This window comes from Borostomias antarcticus (assembly GCF_949987555.1).
Source record: "Borostomias antarcticus genome assembly, chromosome: 10".
NCBI lineage: Eukaryota > Metazoa > Chordata > Actinopteri > Stomiiformes > Stomiidae > Borostomias > Borostomias antarcticus.
Window position 1 is genome coordinate 19,791,905 of NC_140243.1, and position 23,693 is coordinate 19,815,597.

Consider the following 23,693-nt stretch of genomic DNA (forward strand, 5'->3'; position numbering starts at 1 on the left):
GACAGACTCAGAGGCATCGTAAAAGGTTTATTTTATTAAAATGGAATTTAAAAGAAAGAAAAAAGGATGACATGCTCTAACACATACAAAAATACCATCACTCAGCAGTCACGGCCCGAGCTACGGCGAACTACGGCGCAGTTCTTACCAGCAGGTTGAGCGTCTGCAGCTATTAGGATTCACACACAAATTCTTGTGCATTTGTAAGCTAGGCGTGTTGTGTTTGTAGCCGTTATATATTCTGCAGTCCTCTTCACATCTTCCCCTCTCCCTCGCCCTCTTTCTTGACCTTGAGGAACTCCGCCATGTTGGAGAAGTATTTCTGGTTGGCCTCGGCCGCCTTGTTCTCTGCAGCCTGCGGGTTCACGATCTCCAGCCCCTGAGGAAGAGGAGAGCGAGGAAGAGGGATGTTACCAGGCCAGTGAGAGGAAGAGGGATGTTACCAGGGCCAGTGAGAGGAAGAGGGATGTTACCAGGGCCAGTGAGAGGAAGAGGGATGTTACCAGGGCCAGTGAGAGGAAGAGGGATGTTACCAGGGCCAGTGAGAGGAAGAGGGATGTTACCAGGGCCAGTGAGAGGAAGAGGGATGTTACCAGGGCCAGTGAGAGGAAGAGGGATGTTACCAGGGCCAGTGAGAGGAAGAGGGATGTTACCAGGGCCAGTGAGAGGAAGAGGGATGTTACCAGGGCCAGTGAGAGGAAGAGGGATGTTACCAGGGCCAGTGAGAGTAGCAGACTATACCAGAGCAAGACAGGATTTCCACCTCTCGCCAAGTTGGACAAAAGCAGAATTCTAGTTGTGGCATTAAATATCACATTGGAGGGCAGCACTAGGGCTTCTACTTTCCAAATTCCCATTTTCCACCATTCGTGTCAGCGGCTGCTTGGTCTAGCCAGCCACAGCTCACGAGCAGCAAGCATGAAGACACGCGACTGATGCCTTGTTATTTCTGCTTGCGCATGCTGGGAATTGTGTCAAACTGGACAAATCTGTAGAACAAACGCCACCGTCCGAAACTAGTTGGCCCTGAGGCCGCTTCCGTGATTCACAGTAGCCAATGTACCAGTGCTGTGACAGTCAGAGATATGGTTGATACAGGAAGTGACCAAACAGGAAGTGAGGAAACAGTAAGTTACCTGTAGAGGTGTGAAGGCCACGCTGGAGCTGGTGCCTGAGGAGCGGTCCCTGACCGTGGACTTCCCTCCGTACGTCATGCTCTGCTTCTGCAGCGTCCTCTGCAGGAACACACGGACAGAGGAGGGACACGTTGAACACGCGAACAGAAGAGGGGCACGTTGAACACGTGGACAGAGGAGGGACACGAACACACGGACAGAGGGGCATGTTGAACACACGGACAGAGGAGGGACACGAACACACGGACAGAGGAGGGGCATGTTGAACACACGGACAGAGGAGGGGCATGTTGAACACACGGACAGAGGAGGGACACGTTGAACACACGGACAGAGGAGGGGCATGTTGAACACACGGACAGAGGAGGGGCATGTTGAACACACGGACGGAGGAGGGGCATGTTGAACACGCGGACAGAGGAGGGGCATGTTGAACACACGGACAGAGGAGGAGCATGTTGAACACACGGACAGAGGAGGGGCATGTTGAACACGCGGACAGAGGAGGGGCATGTTGAACACGCGGACAGAGGAGGAGCATGTTGAACACACGGACAGAGGAGGGGCATGTTGAACACGCGGACAGAGGAGGGGCATGTTGAACACACGGACAGAGGAGGAGCATGTTGAACACACGGACAGAGGAGGGGCATGTTGAACACGCGGACAGAGGAGGGGCATGTTGAACACGCGGACAGAGGAGGGGCATGTTGAACACACGGACAGAGGAGGGGCATGTTGAACACGCGGACAGAGGAGGGGCATGTTGAACACGCGGACAGAGGAGGGGCATGTTGAACACGCGGACAGAGGAGGGGCATGTTGAACACAGACATATTTTACGATCTCAATCTGTCATGTAACAAATATATACAGTTTAAAAACATACATTATGTTGTGAAAAGGTAGGGGTAGGATCTATATTCACCCCCCATTGCTCTCTGTAAAGCCCATTGTGTGTGTATGAAATGATAGATAGGTAGATACTTTATTGATCCCCCTGGAGGAAATTAGGCATTTCAGCAGTTGAAATTACCGCAAGGTTGGAAAGAAAAAGGACACCAGATACAGAGTAATGAAAAAGACACTAGATAAGGGGGTAGCAGCATAAAAGAGGAATAACTGGGGCTATATACATCTATATGTACAGTAACTGTGAGGTAGAGAATAGAATAAGATACATATATGTACCTGCATACATTCAGTCTGTATAAATATATATAACTATACAAGTATATAAGTCTAGGGGTATACATACATATATACATCCAGGCTGTCAAGGTATATCTAGCAATACCCATAAATACATACATACATGCATATGTGCACATACATACATACGTGCACATACACACACACACGCACACACTGCTCAGGCAGTGACGGTGTAATGCGCAATACAAATAAAGTTTGATTTGATTTGTAAAGCTACTCCCCACACCACTTGACTGACAGAGAGACCAGAGCTTCTCAGGCCGGCTGACCCTCAGGTCTGCGCCGTGGTTGAGAGAGAGACCAGAGCTTCTCAGGCCGGCTGACCCTCAGGTCTGCGCCGTGGTTGAGAGATGCTTTACCTGCAGCGATTTGGAGATCCTGGCCTTGGTGGCCTCGTTGACCTGGGCCTGTCTGACCCTCCCACTGCCGCTCTTCCCCAGCTGACCCAGGCTGAAACCCAGGTCCTCCTGGTACGCATCGTCCTCAATCTGACACACACACGCACACACAGGGATGGAAATCAGTATTAACCACTGTAGACAGGACGTTATCTCTGCAGTAACTCGTTCACAACATTCCTCTTCTTTTATTTCAAACCTTTATTTATACTCGTAAAGCACTGAGGTTTCCCTCGTTTACAGCGTTGACTAGTTCTGGTCTTCTGGTTGTATTTGCATGATCTCAATATGACACACGAGTGGCGACGATGATGTCCACGGCGTTTAGAGATCTGGGATCTGTGCTACTCACCTCTGCGAAAGTCATCCTGTTGGCGTGTTTCCTGATCTCCGTCAGTCCCAGGCGCTCCTTCATCTTACGATACCTTCGGAAACCGAGAAACCAGAGAAGAAGAGATGAGACCGCTCAGCCTGTCATCAGGGAACGCACCCCGACGTGATCAGATTACACATCAGGCGCACACACACACGCACGCACACGCGCACACACACACACACCGAGCGCCAACTCCAATCACTTCACACGCACTCTGACAGACGCCATGCCGCCGCTCGCCGTCAAAGCACCAGAGATCCTGAGATATCGTTACACTCGGTCGGGCTTGACGAGAGCGTTAAACTACATTTGAAGTGTTAAGACTTAAGACCGCTACACATGGTGTTGAGGACGGATAACAGCCGGGTTCAGCACCTCCTTCCTCCTCTCTTCTTCCTTTGTCCGTCCAGAGGAGCGGGCAGCGGTTTGACCTGCTTCACCGGCGGAGGCTCCTGCCATTTATCAAACTTCCTCTCGATCTCCTCCTTCAGATCGTAGCCGACCTGCATGGACACGCGTGTATTACATTAGGGGTTTCCACACACAACGACGATTTAGCCAAAGTAACACTCTGGAGCAGCAACAATTACTGTGTTGACTTTATCAATGTTCCTTTGGCTCAACGCTTGCCTTCCTCCCTCCACGTGCTTAACGCTCACCTTGCCTTCCTCCCTCCACGTGCTTAACGCTCACCTTGCCTTCCTCCCTCCCCGTGCTTAACGCTCACCTTGCCTTCCTCCCTCCCCGTGCTTAACGCTCACCTTGCCTTCCTCCCTCCCCGTGCTTAACGCTCACCTTGCCTTCCTCCCTCCCCGTGCTTAACGCTCACCTTGCCTTCCTCCCTCCCCGTGCTTAACGCTCACCTTGCCTTCCTCCCTCCCCGTGCTTAACGCTCACCTTGCCTTCCTCCCTCCCCGTGCTTAACGCTCACCTTGCCTTCCTCCCTCCCCGTGCTTAACGCTCACCTTGCCTTCCTCCCTCCCCGTGCTTAACACTCACCTTGCCTACCTCCCTCCCCGTGCTTAACGCTCACCTTGCCTTCCTCCCTCCCCGTGCTTAACACTCACCTTGCCACCAGAGCTCTCGTGGAAGCTGTCTACTCTGGCCGCCAGGGTGCACTTAGCCGCCACGAGACGAGCCGCCTTCCTCCTCAAGTCCTAAACACCAAACAAAACGGCGTTAAGCCACATAGAACCGCTTAGCTAGAAGCTACACAGTAAGACAAGGCAAGGTTATTTGTATAGCACATTTCAGCAACAAGGCAATTCACAGTGCTTTACATAAGACATTAAAAGCATCAAGACAGAGTGCAACGATAAAAGGTCATATAAAACAAAATGCAGTAAAAAATAAAATACAGGAATAAAAGTTACAGTGCAGTGTATGAATGAATAATTATTTGATTTAATAAAAAGCAGCGGCAAAAAGAAAAGTCTTCAGTCTTGATTTAAAAGAACTGAGAGTTTCAGCAGACCTGCAGTTTTCTGGAAGTTTGTTCCAGATATGTGGAGCATAAAAACTGAACACTGCTTCTCCATGTTTAGTTTTAACTCTGGGGACAGAAAGCAGGCCTGTGCCAGACGACCTGAGAGGTCTGGATGGTTCATAACGCAGCAGCAGATCAGAAATATAGAACCATCTGACTCAGGGAGATCCTGTGGAGGGATGGTACTTGGTTAGATTGCATTCCCTATTTCTTGGAATGTTCTTCAGCATTCTTTAAAGATGGAGACCCTTCCTTCCTTAGCTGAATTTCAACGTGTTTTATCTGACTATTGTGTTTCATATTGTAACTGTTTTAGCTAATACATTTTTTGTATCTCTGTTTTTATCTTTGTATCTCTGTACATCCCGTTTGTTCACTTGTCATTTCTGTAAATGAGGTAAACCTCAGAAATCCTCGAGTCAAAATAAAGGTTTAAATAAATAAGATTCCCAGATGCGTTGCTGGGTGAACTGACCGGGGGCAGGGACTGGACGAAGTCACAGTGGTAGATGTAGCCAGTGTGGGGCAGCAGGGAGGTGCTGCTGAACCCGGAGAGGTTCCTCCTCTGGGCCCCCAGCAGCATCAGGTTGCACGCCGGCATCTTGGAGAGGTTGGTCAGGCCTCCGGCAATACCTGCCAGCAGAGAACGGTATGGGGGTGAAGGGGGGTGTTGATGACGGTCTCTTCAGGATGAAGACCACGTTCAAACATGTGGATCATCTAACGGGTCGTCCCTCACCCATGATCTTTGCAGCAGTTGAGGCTCCGATGATGATGGACAGGTTTGGAGCAATGAAAGACATCCTGGACTCCACATATTCATAGATTCTGTGCTTTGATTGGTTCAGCTCCAGAGCCATGTCACAAGCCTCCTCCAATCGCTTCAGTTCGTCCTCCCCCAGCAATGTCCTGGAGACAAAAAAACATGGTTATATTGCATCATCACAGGAAACCAGGGTACAGTTAATATGACTGTTCATTTCTGCAATGAGGGATCCCTTGAAAAAGAAACTAGTCTCAATGGGACGTCTCTGAACAAATAAAGTTTCAATAAATACATTTGTTATTTGTATTGTGAACATTATTTCATTGTTATATTATTGGTTATTTTATGCATGTACCCTTTGTTATTATTGTTACTAAAATCTAAATTTTAAGACGTGCTTTCAGTTGTGTAACGAACAAACATGGAAGGACAGCTAACTGAGCCAGCTGGTGTTCCCTCACCCCTGGGTGGTGGAGGCTGTGACACTGACCACCATGATGGTGGCGTTGGTCAGGATCTGCTGCAGCGTCTCGTTGTTCTTGCATTTATCCAGGTTATTCCCAAGCTCCTAAACAGGACACACACACGCGCGGTTAATGGACTGCACTTATATAGCGCTTTTATTTTAGCTTTACAATGGCCTCTCATTCACCCGCACATACACACACCAATGGCAGCTGCCATGCAAGGGGCTAGTCTGCTCATTGGGAGCAATTTGGGGTTCAGTGTCTTGGCCAAGGACACTTCGACATGGGGACAGGAAGAGGCGGGATTCGAACCGCTGACCCTACGACGACCCGCTCTACCACTGAGCCACAGCCGCCCACACACACATCAGTGCCAACTACAGAGTAAGTGCCCAGTGAACAACATTAGAATCCCATTGAGCGTTTCCCCATGAATCTGCTGAAGGCTTGCTGAAAAAGCGCACCTTGACCGCCCGGATATAATCCAGAGAGTTTGGCACCAGGGACTCAAGCTCAGGGAACCTTTTGGAGTACTTGTCACGGACAAACTTGTGAATGATATCTGAAAAGAACGGACACAAAAAAACAGACTTAGAAAGTTGTGTTGTGAACCATAGTAGATCATAAGCACAGTAGGATTGAACAAAATGATCAACAGATTGACTGGTCAGATTGCTGGGATGGAACAGAACTCACTCAATTCATTGTCGATCTCAACTGTGAGGTTATTGGCTGCTACGATGAGTCTGTATTCTGGATCGGACTCCACCGGGCCGGACACTGAGGAAGAAGAGAAGAGGGAAAAGGGGTCCTTTAAAAAAAGACACCACTGAATCACATTCCATTGAAACTCACATAATCAAGCATAATTTTCTTCTACGTTTTGAAAAATCTGATGACAGGTCAGGGTAGGGATATTTACCTTCAGAGTTCTTTCGTTGATTCCCAACATAATCTCCAACTTTGTCCATAATCTCTGAAAACTGCACACAAGCGAAGAGAGTATTATACAACAGCGTCGTGAGACCGACAGAGGGAGACACATATGGGCAGATACACACCTGTCTGCTGTTGCGGAGTTTGGCGATGGACGCCACACTCTCAGCTCCGCTGTAGTCCACCTCCATCTCCTCCGGGATGTCCTCCAGGCCCGCTTCGGCCTGTCCCTCCACCGCCTCCCCGTCGCTCTCTCCCTCCTCGCCCCCCGGGTACAGGCCGTCTTCCCCTTCATCCCCAGCCTCCTCCAGGTCAGCCAGGAGCTCGTCTGCCAGAGACATCTGCAGGGAAAATACAAAGACAACGAAGAAGGTTACACTGCAGCAAGAGAGTATGAATGAGTAGTTAGGGGAATGGAGAAGGCGTGCTAGCAGTTAACGTTAATCATCATTGAGGAACACATGGACGCCTCGCTCTGAACGAGCTAATCATTCTACTTTCAGACAGGCTAGAAATAGAAAATGCAAAAGAGATGTAAATAACAGCTCTTAAAGCTGTAAAATTGGTAGCTAGCTCACGTAAGTATTGTTGTTCATGCACCAACACGCTGCTAACGTTGGCAAGCTAATCAAGACTAGATAACTCGCCAGCGAGATAGTTCGTCATTTGAAGCAAATGCACACGGACATTATTTAGAATACCTCGCAAGATTGAGCGTCCTGTCGTCCAAAGGAGAGATTTGAGAAATTCCAACTTTGAAAGTGGAAATTACGTTTAGCCCATGGATGTATTAGCCTAACGTTACTTGCTTCGTACTATACGGTGCTTTGTCGTTCGTCGCAGAATAAATGCGTCACACACAGTCCATGCGTCACACATCAAAGCAAGGGTTTCTGGGAATTGCAGTATGTAGTCTGTCTGTTATGTGCGCATACGAACAAAAAGTGTGCATACAAACATATTTGTGCGCCTACATATGCGCATGTGCACGTGTCTAAGGTCTGACAAAATTTAATAATAATAATAATCCAAAATTTCATATTCAGAGAGGTGCGAGGTGGAATGGGGACATGTCCTGGTTTTATCCATGCATTATTTGGCGGGGGGGGGGGGGGGGGGGGGGGGGGGATTCATTTTTATTTGCCCCTAGGTAAATAATACTGTCTGTGGTTTAATTTCAGCCTTCATATCAAGCCAAAACGCATTGCTTAGGGTCCAAATTGCTGCACTTTCCTTTTTCATAACACTTTTACATGGAACACTTTAACCCTGTGAATACTAGACAAAGCAATGTATCTTAAACCAGTTAAATAAATGTTTCACAGTTTTAAGTTGTTTTTATTTCCCCAGTTTTATACAGTACCCCATGAAAACCATTCTTTAAACAATACAGGTTTTAAATTGATGCTGAAACAGACTTAACAAACTGACTAGTTGGACCTCGACTGCATGATGGATTGTTATTAGTAGAAAATGGAAATGAACAGATACATCAACTTATGGAGTTATTTACCGATTAAAGGCTTCCATTTTTTCATGCTAAGCTACATCAATTGTTCTCAAACAAAATAAAAGAATGACAAGACAACTATAAATTCTCTGACATTAGAAAATAATGTAACAGATACTGGAGACACATTAAAGGACAGTTCAGTACAGAATGGCAGATATAAAGGCATAAAATTATACAAAATACTTTTAGCAATTAATAGGTTTGGGAAAATATCTTGCTTTTATTTGTTATGAAGAACTGATATATAATTTTGTACCAAACAATGAGATAAAATTAATTGCACCAAAATAAATAAATAATATTTACATATAATGGAAATCAATGTTAAATACTTAAATAAATAAATAAATAAATAAGGACAAATAAATAATTGTTAGACATAAGTCTTTTAGAATAAAAAGTAGAAAGAAACAGCTTGTTTTCATTTTTTCGTGCAGTCTAAGAATACATCTAAATTAAACAGCTCTAAAATCATATTGTTTACACTTGTATCACGATCTTTGTACAAATGTTGAATGAATACTCTCAAATACAAGAGTTAAGCATTTTCTGTCCCTAACTGCTGCCTACAATAAATGACTAACCGACTGCAATGAAAACCATTTTTACAAAGTGAGGATTGCAATCCAAGCCTTCACAAAGACAAATGACCAAAGAAAGTGCCCTCCCCGTACCGATGGGGAAAAGTACAACGTAAAGAAGCAGTAAACGAGAGGATAAGCTGGTTGTACACAATAAGACTCCCATTGCATAGCCGCAAATCTGTTTCAGATTTTACAAAGCTCCAGGCTCCTCCTCTACCCTAACAAACTGCCTCTGCCAATGACATCTCCTAGCCAATGGCTATCAATCAACCCCCAAAATACAGTGGCAAAGTAAGGAGCTCCACAACCTGCATTTATAAGGTCTTACACATACAAAATCCTGTCGCTGGTAAAACCTGGAATGTGTCCAGCTTCTTTAACGGGAGTCTTTCTTTCTTTCCATTGCCTGATCAATATAAAAATAGCCTCTGAGAACAGTTGGTGGTTGGGGCTAACTCACTGGCCGCTCTCAAAGGGTTCTGGTCTAAGGGTTCCGGAACACCACATTACACCAGGTGGGGGTCGTTGGCAGGGCTGACAGTGAAGCGAGATGATGTCACCGGGTTGGACCCCACAGGAGACCTTGGTTTGATTGACAAGTCCTCTTTTCTTTTAGAGTCCTTGCCTTTGCTGTTTGCTCCTGGTAGAAAGACAGGAGATGGATGTAGGTTTGACTGACAAACAAAATGGCCAGGCTAAGCTCAGCACATGAACATAGGAGTGATACGACTGTCAGACAGCAAAGACGAAATACAAACAATGAATCTATATCTATAAAAATCAAAACAGCTAAAGCACTGCAAGACGTTAAAAATAGTCTCCTTCAAAGGAATATAAAAACACTGTTTACTACGCTGTGTGAAATCATCACATTCGGATGTTGATACATCTCTGTATAATTTCAAACCCAGAGGGAATTCTGAGCCCAAACTCCCATTATTCAGTGAAATGAAGCAATCAGCGTGTGAAATGGGAGTGGACGGGCTTTTGGAGACCAAATCAAAATACGCTGGTGAGCTTAGTCTTGCATTGTTAAGCCTATAATTTATGTCCCTACTCAATTGTACATGTCACAGTGTGGGGATAATTACAGAAGATTAATTTGGGCCCTATATGATTGGAGAGGGAAATTAAGTTTATCAGTTTTAGTGGGGGGGGGGGGCACGCTACACTACTTAATGGGAGCTGTCAGATCTGCTGATGTCACCCATTAGATTTAAGAAGCGAATGACTGAATATATACATATATATATGGGGATAGAAACAAAACTCTCAAAAGTGGCGTCCACGAATACGTACCATGTAAGTCAAATTTAGTGCTTTTTCCTGGGGCTGGAGATGGACTGGTCGGAGTAGAACTACTCAGTTCATTGGTTGGAGTTTCCTGTCCCATTTAGAGAGAGAAAAGTCAGGAATTAAGAATTCGTGTCATGTTCATGTATACTACACTGACATCAAGTAAGCTATGCCTATTGGTATCCATTGGGAAACATACCTGATCAAAGAGATAGACTGTGACGTCATCAAAAAATGACACGTTTCTTCCTCTGTCTTTCTCTTTGTCCATTGGCTCCTTTGGCGACTTCAGCAGACTCCTCAGGCCAACCCTTTTGTCTACGTCTGTTTCCGTGACAACAATCACCCTTCTAGAGCTTTCGTCCTCCTGCTCCTCTTCCTCCTCATCGTCAGGGTCGCTTCCTGTTGATAAACATCTTCTTCTCCCGCCCCTGTGACTTAGCCCCGCCTCCCCAAACCCCCCCTTGGCACCAGGGGAAAGAGGCAGAGCTAAGGCCAGAGGGGGGAGGGCCAGGGACAGCCGAGCTAGTTTGGCTGGAAGACAAAGAAAGAGGGAGAAGACAAAAGGACAATAGTGAGATTGCTGATAGTGTATGCATACTCCATCCACACACGTACACACACACACACACACACACACACACACACACTTTGGGTACCTTTCATTGCTTGGTTTCCCACAGGCTGTGCGGTGGTAAGCTCCGGCTGATCGATCACAGTAAGCGGTTCTCTGGCAGTGTCATCAGTTTCTGCTCGGGGCCCCGGACCCGACGCTGGCTCCAGCTCCTCTATCCTGTTACACAGAAAATACATACTACTTAGAAATAGGTTTAAAGAGCCACTCTACAAAATATTGAACAAATGGTTCAGTTGAGATTGCTATGCAATCTCATGCACTTTGCCTTCAGCACTAGATTATGCTCTAAGTCATTAGTTTTAGAAAGAAGATGCACTTGTGAGTTCTGGCAAGTAGTAGTACATTGGCTTTTCCTACGTAAAACACAATTATTGTTAGTCGCTTCGGAGAAAAGCGTCTGCTAAATGACTGTAGTGTAATGTAATGTAATGTTCAACAAGCCAGTTGATTCGTTTTAGTGACTGTTATACCTCTCAGGGTTTTCAGTGTCTTTCTCGGTGACTGAGGCACCAGTGCCTTCGGTGGCCTGCTCTCCCCAGGGACACAGAGTGACAGACTCGCTCACCGTTCCACCCCACAGCAAGTTAGTTTTCACATTCTCACTGAGGGAGAACTGCAGCCTCTCCTCACACACCTGAAGAAAGATATAGTTAAAAATAGCAGTTCAAAGAAATCGAATACGGTTAGTTAAGTATAATGTATGCCCATACGCATGCTTGCCTGCATCTTAAGGCCATTCTTAGTGGGAATCTTGGAGAGTGACCCCTGGTCCTTGGAGTCAGGAGAATGGCATGGTGAAAGGGATGATGGGCCTTGTAATTCGTGCCGCTCCTCCTGAGGTGACAGCTTTGCCCCAGGGTGAGAGTCCCGGACCGCAGCCTCAGGCAGCTTATCTGAGTTCTCAGAGATACCATCGACTTCCTCCCTTAGTTCCACTCTCCTCTTCCGCTCGGCTGTCCCGGTCCCACAGGACTCCTCAGCTTTGCTGCCGTCTCCGGCATCTCTGGCTTTCTGCTCAGGCGTCTTCTTCAAAGACTCCAGCAGCTCCAGGTTGCCAAGGAAAAGGTTGTCCTCCTCATCCCCGGATATGCAGCACAGCTGCTCCAGTTTCTCGAAATCCTCCAGGGCCTCCTCGTCCAAATCCTTCCACTCTGAGATCAAAAGTTCTGGGATGGAGTTGAGCGAGCGCTGGGGGCAGGATGGTTGGGTGCTGGAGGTTTTCTGGGACAGGTTATTTCTGTCACCCTCGTCCACCTTGCCGGATACGAGGTGGGTCTGGTTGTGGCCGTCCTCTGGTTGAGTCGGGAGCTTCGGACGCGCAGGTGAAAGATCAAGGTTGGCTGAGATCCCTCTGCTGTGAGTTGTGGCAGGAGGTGACTCCAGGATGGTGGGTTCTGAGGAGTCGATGTGAGTGTGGGGTGTATAGAAGTCCGTCTCTGCGCTGGTGTCGAAGTCATCAAGGTTCAAGAGACAGATCTCCTCCTCCATTTCTACAACAGAAGGAGGTGGACTAGGGAAGGAGTCATCCAAACTCTCCAGACGGTCTTCTGGTACATCAAGGTCTACACTGGGAGGGGGGCTGGGAAAGTCGACAGAGCTGAAGTTGTCTACCAGTGGGTCACACTGACCAATCCCCTCCCGCGTCAGGGGACCGTTATCATTGGGAAAGGGTACAGGGTCAGACGGAAGTGATATGTCCCTTGAAGCCTCCCCTGCATTTACAAGGCCTATTATCTGTTCTCTCTCCAGCCCGACAGGTTGGTGGCTATATTCGGCTTCTTCAGTGTGCATACCCGGGCCCAAGTCCTCCAGTTCTGACAACTCTATAGAGGGTGCTTCAGCAATATAAACAGATATATTTGAGTCTATATTCTCTAACGGGTGAGTGAAATGGTTCTCTATTTCCACGTGTTGTTCCTCGACTTGGGGCTCAATGACGTGATTCTGAGGCCATCGGTTGAAGTTCTGGTTCTCCTCGTCCTCAGTGAAGACATCTTGACCTTGACTGTCTCTGTCTGTTCCTGCGAGTGAAGAGAAACACTGATTTCCTCGAGCTAAAGTCTCTTTCTCCGGGATTTCTACATTCTCCACCTCAGCCTCCAAGCGATCCCCTTCACGATCCCCTTCACGATCCCCTTCAAGAACCTCCGCTTCTTCTGGATTCTCAACGTTCTCCTCTTGTCGAATCTCTGCTAACAGGCTAACCTGTTGGACGGCAGTACTTCCTGAATCCGGGGTGGGGGGAGTCTGTTGCTCCTCCCCCTCGGCCTCTCCCTGTGTCTCATCGTTACACACGTACTCGCAGCTCTGGAGGATGATGGGATGCAGTTCACTTCCTGCTAGCTCATCGTTCTCCTCGGCCTCCCAAAACTCCCGACCCACCACCAGCCTCTCTCCGTCTTCCCAGTCCTTCTTCCTGAACCCCGAGAAGAACTCCAGTCCGAGCTCTGCTTCGGGGTTCCTGTTCTCCGGCGAGGCCCACTGGTCGTTTTCGGCAGGCCACAGGTGCAGGTCTCCCTGCTGGAAGCGATGGCAGTCAAACTCGCCCCTCACCGCTCCTCCCTCCCTCCTCTCCTCCTCCTCCAGGGTGTTCCAGAGCTCCTTGGCTTTCAGCTCCAGGTCCTCCCTGTCAGAAGCAGCCTCGGCAGAGTCCTCCCTGCTCAGAGGCCCACTCTGGCCTTCCCCTGCCACTACTCTCTGGGGAGACTTGTCCTTAATGGCGTTACACAGCTCCCCGGCAGCTAACTGTTTTTCCGTCTCCAGCTTAGCCTTCGTCCTCTCCTCTTCGCTCTCCTCAGAATAATGCAGGTTCCTCAAGCCCAGCTCGTTGGCATCGGCATTTTGGACCTCTAGGCCCTCCATCTCCTCGAGTCTCGCCGACCCCTCGTCCCCGCCATCATCCCAGAAAGAACAGGACAGAGCGCTCTCACCATCATCCGGGCCCTTCCCTACTTTGTCGGGTTCAACAACTGTTGGGATGCTGTCGTTGAGCTTGGAGTCGCTGGTTTGAATACCGTAGAACCTAGACAGCCTGGATTCTCCGCTGTCATGGTCGTAGTGAGATGACGTCACCGGCTCCATACTGTCATTGGCAGAGTGTTGGGAAGTCAGTGGTGGAAGATCTTTGTCAGCTTGTACGGGACCAAATAATTCCCCATCCTTAAGACCTGATGTGTAATCGCTTGGAGGAATGCCAGGTATTGATTTCACACCAGCTGCCTCCGAGATGTTGTTAGGACATGGCGTCAGGTCTTTGTCTGCTGTATCTTCATATTTCAGATCCTTCGACTGCACATGGGAAACAACGCTGTCTGTGTAATGGTTGCCCATCTGGTCCCCATCACTGTATGGAAACCCTTTCAGTGGCTCATCATCTAAATTGGAAAACAGCTTAGCAATAAACTCAACACTCCCCTTGGCCTGGGGATCGTCAGACAGTAAACCTGGCTTCACCAGCCCCTTTCCTGTTGACTCGCTGTTCTCGTTCTGGAATATTCCAGAATCTTCTCTCTGTTCTGATTTTAGCCACGTCATACGTTTTTCTTCGCCGAGTCCATTGTCGCCAATGTGAGAGATATATACGTCAGTCCCCAAGTCGTTATCGGAGATCATCTGTCTCTCCTTAAATGGGCTCTTATCCCCCGCCTCTCCATCCTCCTCCACCTCCATCTTCTCCTCGATCCCCGTCAGCGGGCCCCCCCTGTCTCCCCCTCGTCCGCTGCCGGGCCGGGAGGAGCTCAGCCCGTCATTGGCTCTCCTACCAAGCCCCTCCCCCTCCCAGTCGCTGTCAGAGAAGTAGGCGGAGTCTCGATGGGGGGTTTCGTTCCCCAGCGCCCTCCACCCTCCTCCTACGCCCCCCCCTCCTTCTCCTCCTCCTCCCACCCACGAGTCGCTTGGTGTGAGGCACTCGGCTGAGCTGGAGGTCAGAGGTGACAGGACCGAGTCGCTGGGGGTGCCCGCGGCCAGAGAGAAGTCCGAGGGCGGGTCCCAGTCTGGGGTCGTTGGGGTGGCGGCGGCCCTGACAGGCGCCGCCGAGCCTCGGGGGTCAGCGTGATCCGGTTCACACTGATTACCGTCATCGTCTCGCTGAGAATCCTCTCTGCTGATCTCGAAATCGCTTTCGATGTTTGGGTTGTACGGCGGAACTATTTCTAACGTCTCTTTTCCTGATTCATCGGAAATGTCGCCGGCGTCCTTTTGCATTTCATCTGCCGTCTCTGTAGCCCTAACCACGCCATTACCTTCTATTATCTCACAGTTCCTCTTTACGGCTGTAACCTGCACCTTACTCTCCGTCTCGTCTGCACAAATGGGTGATTTGCTATCACAAAGTGCACTCTCAGTCTCCTCGGTGACATTTTGCCGAGGCTGACTCTGCGGTTGTCCGGAGAGCTCTCTGGGTGCTAGTCCCTCTCTGGCAGGCAAAGCTGGACAGTCCGAGTCCTCTTCTGCTGGGGTGCAGGGGGCAGTTCGGTTGAGTAGTCCACCGTTTTCGGGCGCGGCCTCTGAGGGCACATCGTCTCCGGGGTCAGCTGGGGGACTGGTGAGTGAGCTGGAGCGGTCCTTGACCTCTGACCCCACAGACGGGGACTCGGTGGAGCGTCGCCCCTCTTGTTGAGCAGCCTGCATGCCGGACCCTATATGCAGGACTGGGATCTCGGGCCGGAGGGTGACTTTGATCTCGCTTTTCTTTGCACGCTTGGTCACTTGCGCGTAAATGGCCTCCGTTTGCGTGTCGTCCTTGCCTCTATTCGACGCTCTTATGGAGCTCTCGGACTGGAAGCGGATGGTCTGGGTGGACCCAGGGTCTATGCAAATGGACTCGTATTCGGGAGACATCGGAGTGGGGGAGTGAGGGGAGTCCTCGCCCTGTCTGCTGCCAGCGGATACATTCTGCCTGGATATGATCTCTGTCAGAAAGGTCTCGGCTGATTGGATCTCTTTCAGGAACTCCTCTCTGGTCATCTCTCCCTTCTGGGACTCTGGCTCGCCTGGTCCCGACTCATGCCTCCCGATGGTGATCTCAGAGAGGAGGGACCTGGATCTCCTCATCCCCTTGGAGTATGCCTCCTCTGCCTCGGCGTAGGAGGGGAGGCCCGGGGTGCAGACATAGGGGCGAGGCCTGGAGCCCGGAGGGTGGAGGTACCTCACCGGGTCTCTCTCTGGATCTCCCTGAGCGCTGGTGTCACTCCTCCCCGTGTCGATCTCAGTGAGGAAGAGATCCCTCTGGAAAGACCCTTTGGTGGCTGTCGTCTCCTCCTCCCTCCCGGGGCTGTGTCTGCCGGAGGCCCAGGACTGACCCGCGGAGCCCAGCTCGGTGACCAGGGACCGGGACCGGCGCATCCCTCTCAGGGGCTGGAGGAAGTTTCTGGACCTCCCGTCATCTCTCTTGTCCGACCTCTCCTTCTCCTCCTCCCCCACCCACGACATGGTCCTCCCCTCCTCCTCCTCCTCCTCCTCCTCCTCCTCCTCCTCCTCCTCCTCCTCCTCCTTGGCATCGGCCGACTCCGCGACGCTGGAGACCTCCGTCAGGAACAGGTGCATGGGGGACTTCGTGGCGGCGGTGGCGGCGGACGCACGGTCCGCCCGCTGTTCCGCGTCCTCCCTCCAGATGGCGGGCAGGATGGTGGCGAGGCGCGACTGGGTCCTCTTCATACCCCGGGAGAAGAGTTCGGCGACGGCTGGGTCCGCGTCCTCCGAGGGGCCGGGGCCTCCTCCTCCTCCTCCCCCAACGCCGACTTTCTCGGGGGACGCGAAGGGGGAGTCATCCTCGTCCTCGTCCGAGTAGGTGGGGCTGGAGGAGGAGGAGTGCCTCTCCGCGCCGGGGACGGCAGACGGCGGCCGGCGTATGTTGGTGTAAACGGGTCGTAGCACGTTGACGCGGCGCACGGGCGAGTCGAAGTCTTTGGGCCGAGGGCGGGGGCCGTCCTTGGCCCTGCTGTGCAGGGAGGCCGCGCGCCTCGCCCCTCCCCGCTGGTCGGAGTAGTCTTCGCCGGACGCCGCGTCCCTCTGGGGGTGCGCCTGGGGCTTGCTGTACCTGCAGTAGCTGTCCGCTGTGTTGTAGCTGGGGTAGGGAGCTCTCTGAGGCTTGTAGTGGGGGGGGAGAGGGGGCGGGCACATCTGGGGAGGGGGGTATATGGGGTGGCTGGAGGGGGGCAGGGAGGGGGAGAGGGACGGGGAGGGGGGCAGGGTCTGACGGTGGCGGTGGAACCCCAGGTGGTCGTAGCTGGAGGGGGGGCAACTGCTCAGGTGATGGGGGTCTGTCTCCACCTTGCCCCCAATGGAGGTAGGGTAGTGGCCCAGGCTCAGCCCTCGGTGGTGGTACCCCAGGGGGGGGGCAGGGAGGGGGCGGGAGTGCAGGTGATTGCCCGATGACATGGACATGGAGCGGGGTTTTGGAGGGAGGACCGGGGCTTTTGATCCAGTGAATGACCCTCTCTCTCCTCCTCCTCCTCCTCCATCCCTCTCCTCATCATCATCATCGTCGTCGTCCCCCAAGTCCACTACCGAAAAGTCGGTCACCCTACTGGAAGTGTCTTTGAACTCTGCCATGCCCGTGTTGGGCACCTGTATCTGGACCTCGCTGGACCGGACCGTCTGGATGCATTCGCCGGCCCATCCTCCGTACCCGCCCTCGGAACCGAACGGAACGCGATCCTTTCCCAGCATTCCGCTGCGGATCTCCACCAGTTCCAGGTCTCCGGGACACATGGGGTCCGAGCGGCAGGACGACGGCTCTTTCCCTTTCAGCGTCGGGGACTTCTCCTGCGGCGTGTGCTCCTCTAACCGTATGTAGTACTCGCTGGCGAGGGAGGGGCTACGAGCGCTGATCACCGGGACCACAGTGGGCGTGTCCAGCGACTGCCTGTGCGAGGGGTTAGCCGTCGGGATTGGCTGGGGAGGCGGGAGAGGTTTGTAGCCCCGCCTCCCATGGGCCTTCTCCCAGAAGTACTCGAAGTTCAGCCCCTTGCTGGTTTCGGTCACGGTCAGGATGTCGTCGAGTTCGGACGAAGACGGGGTGATGCAGTTCCCCACGGGGTCCAGCAGGGGGTAGGACCTGTCGTCCCTCCCGTACTCCCTCTCCCGCTGGCGTTCGCTGGCCGCGGCCTGGAAAGCCGGCGGGCGGAGAGAGTCCCATCGCCTCTCGAACGACTCGTCGCTCTCCCCTCTCCTTCCTCTCCCCTCCTCATACTCCTCATCCTCGTCGTCCTCCTCCTCGCCCGCGCTCCTCCTGGTCATCGCCCTGTCAGCGGCCAGGAGGGAGGAGAGGAGGAGGAACACCTGTGCGACCGAGGGGCGTTGGGACGGAGGGAGCCAGCAGGACTGCATGATCTCATACCTGGGGAGAGGGAGGGAGAGAGGGAGATAGAAAGAGAAGAACAGGGAGAGAAGGAGAGAAAAGAAGACGCGCCATTATCGTCATGTAGGTCGTTCAGATGCATGGGCGTCACAGAGGGGGGGAAAGAGGAACTGACTACACAGGGCCCCAGTAGGGAGAGGGCCCTTGAAAATCCTGGAATTTGTTTGGAGTGAGATCTTCCACTCTGTCACAAGCACCCCCCCCCCCACACACACACTTTTTTTTCTCACCATTCACTATTTTTCCCCTTTTATTTTGTATATTTGTGTACAGTTGTTGGCTGATATTTAAGAATAAGTGTTCTTTATCAAAAGATGCATGAGTTATGGATCACAAGAGGAAAGGGGCCCACAGAGAGAGTTAATGTATAGGGCCCAGAATTTTGTGGAACGCCCCTGTTCAGCTGTATCTGCATATTAGTAAGTAAGTTAATAAGTATCATCGGATACAGTGGGAGAGATTTAGCACTGACCAGTAGTCCGAGTGGGACAGTTTGAGTCTGGGCTGGGCCAGGGTGATCTGCCGCTCTCTGATGACGAAGGTCAACACCTCCTCGTCACTCAGGTGTCGGTGGGGCTGAGAGCCAAACTCAAACAGCTCCCAGATCACCACTCCGAGAGACCTGAGAGAGAAGAGAGAGGCGCAGTACGAGAGAGAGACAGAGAAGGAGAGACGGTCAGTAATACGATTATTTCAGTATTTATTCATCACAACATGCGTGATGCAGTATTACGATCCACACAAACATCCTGGTCTTTCTGGTTTGTTGTGTTGCTGCTTACCACACATTGCTGGTCTTGGTCTGGTCAGTGACGATCAGAGACCCTCTGTACTCCTCCAGCAGCTCTGGAGCGATCCAGCGAAGAGGGATCCACAGCTTGTCTGGGGTTAAGTAATAGTCATCCTACACAAGCACAAACACACACATACACACACACAGTGTGAGAGGATTTAGTGACACACCAATTTGGTAACAAAGCACTGAACTCTAAGTTACACACACAAGCAACATATGATAACACAAACAAAAACCAAAACAAACACTTGTAATAATGTACCTTGTAGTGGTTGTGCGACAGGCCGTAGTCTCCTATCCTAACAGTGAGATCAGATGTAAGAAGGCAGTTCCTCAGAGCCAGATCGCTAGGAAGCAGGAGACAGAGTCACCTTCCAGACACTGTTATTATCCATAAATCACTTCCCAGATAGCAAGCGGATGTGTAATGATTCTGGGCCATATATGGGCCGGAACTAAGCCACAAGGGCAAGATCTGGCCTGTATATGGCCCAGATCTGCTTGCTATCTGGGTTACAGTATCCTGCATCTCATGTTTTAATCACTGAATTAATATTCCCTGTCTTAACGGGGCACAGTCACAAATGTAACACACACAGTCACACTTGTTTCAGTTGATATTATTTGGATTAATTGCTTAAATTCTGTGTGTAGGCCTTTTTAAAGTCGGCATCAGTGTAGTTGTTTCCTATATATTGGAAATACCGTGACAAAATACGATAGAACAACTTTCTGCGATTTCCACATTTCTGATTTCTGTGTAGAATGTGTGTTTAATCTAAATAACATCAACTAAAACAACGTGACTGCATCTTTAAGATGGCAGGTTGCAGGTCTAAAATGGCGCCTGCCTGTGTCCTAGTCAGGGACATACCTATGGATGTAGTTGTTGTCGTGGAGGTGAAGCAGGCCAGAGGTGATCTCGAAGGCCATGCGCTGCAGGGTCAGCAGGTCCCGGGTCAACAGGTCAGGGGTCATGCCATCCGACTTCCGCTGGGCCCTCAGGTACCTCTTTAGGTCTCCCTGGAAACACAAACACAGGAAGAAGGTATCCTAAAAATGGAATTTATCTCTTTGAACTTGAAATAAGCAAAAACAAATAGCATTGAAGAATGTTGTGGAAACTAGCAGTGTTTAGAGGGTTGTTTGGCCGTAAGGTCAAGTTGGCTCGGCTGAGGAGAACAACAGGAAGAGAACAGCGAGCTCAGCGAGTTCCCTAGTGAGTTGTGCAGGTCAGAGCGCTCTAGACTGGAAATGTCCCATTTCACAGTATCTCTCAATAACAAGATTCATATCTACTCACGTAAGTTACAAGAAAACCATTAGCCATACCAACAACAAATTCTACCGACATTCGTCGTGTGGTGGTCATCATTACGTTAAATCCATTAATTGATTATGACTAGCGTCTAGCTTGTTAAGCAGGTGCAGTTTGCTAATTTAGGCTCAGCTGTTTGCCGCTGTATGAGACTTAGGCTACTTCACAACAGAGACAAATAAATGCAAGTTATAGTTTGGCAACTGAGGCTTAGGGGGCAAACAATACAGTCATTTCATTTATGTGTTACCTGGCTGGTTAGCTGTCATCACTCGGGCACTCTGGATGGGGAAAGGGCAGTGGAGGAGATGTGTGCTGTGTGCAGTGAAGCGCCCCCGTTTGTGTCTGCTTTTCGCGTTTACCATTGACAAAGGAAGAGAGGGAGGGGAGGGGCACCGGTGTGCCGTGGGCACGTTTGTGTGTGCGGGGGGGGCAGGCAAAATTACAACGCATTTTGGGGCATTATTATTACACGCTTTTAATCGAGAATTGATCGATGTCACCATGGGCCACATACAGTAGGCCTACACTGTAAAAAAAAAATAAAAAAAAGTAACTTTCAAAAGGGCACTTGCCTTGTCCAGAGGGCAAAGGGCAGGTGCTCTAGCACCACCTCGTGTCTATCTGTGCACGTCCCTGGCCATATGTAACGCACACACTGAGTTTGAAGATCTGCATATAAAAGGTGGTGAGCCAGTTGGGCTGGGGGCTGGATATCAGAACATTGTGAAGCTGTATTGAGTGTGTTACCGTAATAAATACCCGTAAAGGCTGAACGACTTGGGTCTCCTGTGAAGTTGTGTACTATCAGAAATTACCAACAAGAAAAACAAACAAACAAACAAACAAAAACAAACATTTCTGAAGTGACAACTATTGTCACGTATACATTTCTGTCATAAAATGCCCACTATTAAGTGTTTTTCTCCTCAAACATGTCCTCAAAGGTCAGGGGGGAGGGACTGGTAATGAGCTGGCGGTCTCTCTATTAGACGGTTATATTTGTAGAAGGGCACAAGAACGAGACATATTAAAGCGATAAGGGAAAGTGTATTTCCATGACTGAGGAGAATCACTTGTGACAGCCTCAATATTGTTGTTGTTCTGCCTCTCCCTCCCTGGCGAGAAATTGATCTGTTTGCGTTATTGATCGGCTGTTATTGGTTTCTCTGGTCTCAATCAATCTCTGATTAGGACACAAGGGATGAAAACAGAGCTAAGGATTCCAGATTGAAACTACCTGTACAGCATCAAAATGCACAGCTAAGGCCGGATTCATAGTCGACGCAAACTACATAAGCGCAAGCAACGCAAGCTTCGCAAGGCCACGCAAGATCTCGTTGCGTCCTTGCATGTGTCATGCCGAAATTTGTCACTTGACGCAAGCAATAGTGCAATTCCTTGCGTTTCCACAAAACAAAACGCAAGCTCTCGAGAACGCAAGCTCTCGAGTCATGTTGGAGCTTGCGTTCACAACGTAGCTTGCGTTGTTTACGTTGACTATGAATCAGGCCTAAATGTTAGAATGTTGCAAATAGATACATAACCTGACGCGCCAGATGGTTTGCTTTGCATAACCATCTAGGAACTATCCATTGGAAACTGTTTGGAAAAGGGAAGGCACTTTCAAAAATACTTGGCAGGTGATTGGATGAACCATCTGTCTATCACGCACTATCTTCAACTGCTCCCCGCTATCGTCACACCTAAACCCGCCCAGCATAGCTGTTTGTATTTCCTCTTAGAACGCTGATTGGCTAGATCGTTTTCCGATCTGGCACAAATGGATGTCTATGGAGAGTATCCAGGCTAATTTGCGAGAGAAACAGAATGTGAGCTTGCGAGATCCAGATGGTCTCACAACGCTAATACATATGATGAAAAAGGCAAGGATAGGATTAGTTGTAACCAAACATTCTCTAACATGTCCTCTGCCTCTACCACATGTACCCCTCCACTCTATCCCATAATAGTAGTTGGTAACATGGCCCCGGTTTCCTGCTCACCAGCTGGCAGAACTCCATGACTAGGAGGTAGGGGATGCTCTCACTGCACTGGCCCAAACACTGGAGAATGTTGGGGTGTTGGAGGCTCCTGGAGACAACAACAGGCCGAAAGAGGGAGAGAGACAGACAGATAGCGAGAGAGAGAGAGAGAGAGAGAGAGAGAGAGAGAGAGAGAGGCTTTATGAAACAGACAGGAAGTGCTGCAGAGGTAACAGTCAGGAGTGAGATAAATAAAGACGACAACATACAGCCGTATATGTTTGTTTCTGTTTACTTGTCAGGGGGTGAGAGAGAGACAGAGGCAGAGAGAGAAGCTGGTGAGGGGAGAGAGGAGGATAAATGTATGTCTTTGAGGAAAATCAGAGAGATACAGGAAAGTTTACAGTAGTGGGAGGCCTAGTTCTAATCTACTTTGAGTCTGATAAATAGGTCAGTCCAGAATTCACCGATTATCAGAATCGCCCTCTACAGTAAATTACAACAATTTAAATATGCTTGATGGAATTGAAAGACACAAAATGTCCGCTGGTCGTGGCAGTTTCTCTGACCTGTACGGTTCAGATTCGGCCAAGAACTTCCTCTGCTCCAGGGGGCTTGCGCTGACGCGTAGCTCCTTCACCACGGCCTGGGAGGAGCTGCAGTCACACAGCACCTCCGCCAGGATCACCTGGGACAGAGGAGGAGGAGGAGGTGGAGGAGGAGGAGGAGGAGGAGGAGGAGGAGGAGGAGGAGGAGGAGGAGGAGGAGGAGGTGGAGGAGGAGGAGGAGGAGGAGGAGGGGGAGGGCAGAGAACAGAGGTCAGCGGAGGGGTGGAGAGATGCAGAGAGAGAGAGAGAGAGAGATCAGAAATAGTGCCGTTTTAAGTTATGACTCATGCAAACCTGTAGGGAGCCGTCTTTAGATATATAGTGGGGAATTATGTGCCTTGGGGGAAGAGTTACTATATATACTCAGAGATATTCAGAGACTCCGAATTCTGAAACCACCATTATGACACTGACAACTGAGGGTGATTGGCGTAAAAGGATATTATCTCACCTTTCCGAACCAGCCATTTCCTATCTCCTGAAGGTAGTTCAGAGCATGCCTGCGGAAGCACTGTCCCTTTGTGTCTTTAAAGGCAGAGATGAGATGAAAGTGGAGAAAATAATTTTTATTTTAATCAGGTTTGCAGCCATTAACTGTGCGACTTTTTTTTTAATACAACCCTTATCTGCATCCACAGAGAGCAATCATGTCCAGGTTCAAAGAGAGGTTCAGCTGAGGTTACATGCCTTGGGGGGCATGGGGGGGCGTACCTGAGGCGTCCTGCAGGGCAACACAGCTGGGCCTGTCCCTGAGAGGCAAGGTGTAGACCTCCGGGAGGGAGGGGCAAGAGGACAGGCTGTCTTCCTGGACCGGGC

At 50.1% G+C, this 23,693-nt stretch overlaps 1 protein-coding gene across 1 annotated transcript; it reads right to left on the reverse strand.

Moving 5' to 3' along the window:
* Window positions 1–23: 23 nt before the first annotated feature.
* prpf31 (PRP31 pre-mRNA processing factor 31 homolog (yeast)) lies at window positions 24–7,620 on the reverse strand. The gene is made up of 14 exons (XM_084444764.1): window positions 7,482–7,620; window positions 6,906–7,121; window positions 6,767–6,827; window positions 6,541–6,624; window positions 6,309–6,406; window positions 5,839–5,945; window positions 5,351–5,520; window positions 5,087–5,244; window positions 4,193–4,282; window positions 3,501–3,628; window positions 3,102–3,174; window positions 2,711–2,839; window positions 1,137–1,235; window positions 24–379 (listed from the first exon to the last, which is right to left on the reverse strand). The coding sequence occupies exons 2-14, from the start codon at window positions 7,119–7,121 to the stop codon at window positions 254–256; spliced, it is 1,539 nt and encodes a 512-aa protein (XP_084300890.1). The 5' UTR covers window positions 7,482–7,620; the 3' UTR covers window positions 24–253.
* Between the last annotated feature and the right edge of the window lie 16,073 nt (window positions 7,621–23,693).

Excerpts from the sequence above, each read along its gene's own strand:
- prpf31 (XM_084444764.1), bottom strand. The coding sequence starts at position 7,121 with ATGTCTCTGGCAGACGAGCTCCTGGCTGACCTGGAGGAGGCTGGGGAT. Across the intron at positions 5,946-6,308 it reads ATTATATCCGGGCGGTCAAG|GAGCTTGGGAATAACCTGGA; the intron begins GTGCGCTTTTTC and ends TGTCCTGTTTAG. Across the intron at positions 3,629-4,192 it reads ACGAGAGCTCTGGTGGCAAG|GTCGGCTACGATCTGAAGGA; the intron begins GTGAGTGTTAAG and ends GTGTCCATGCAG.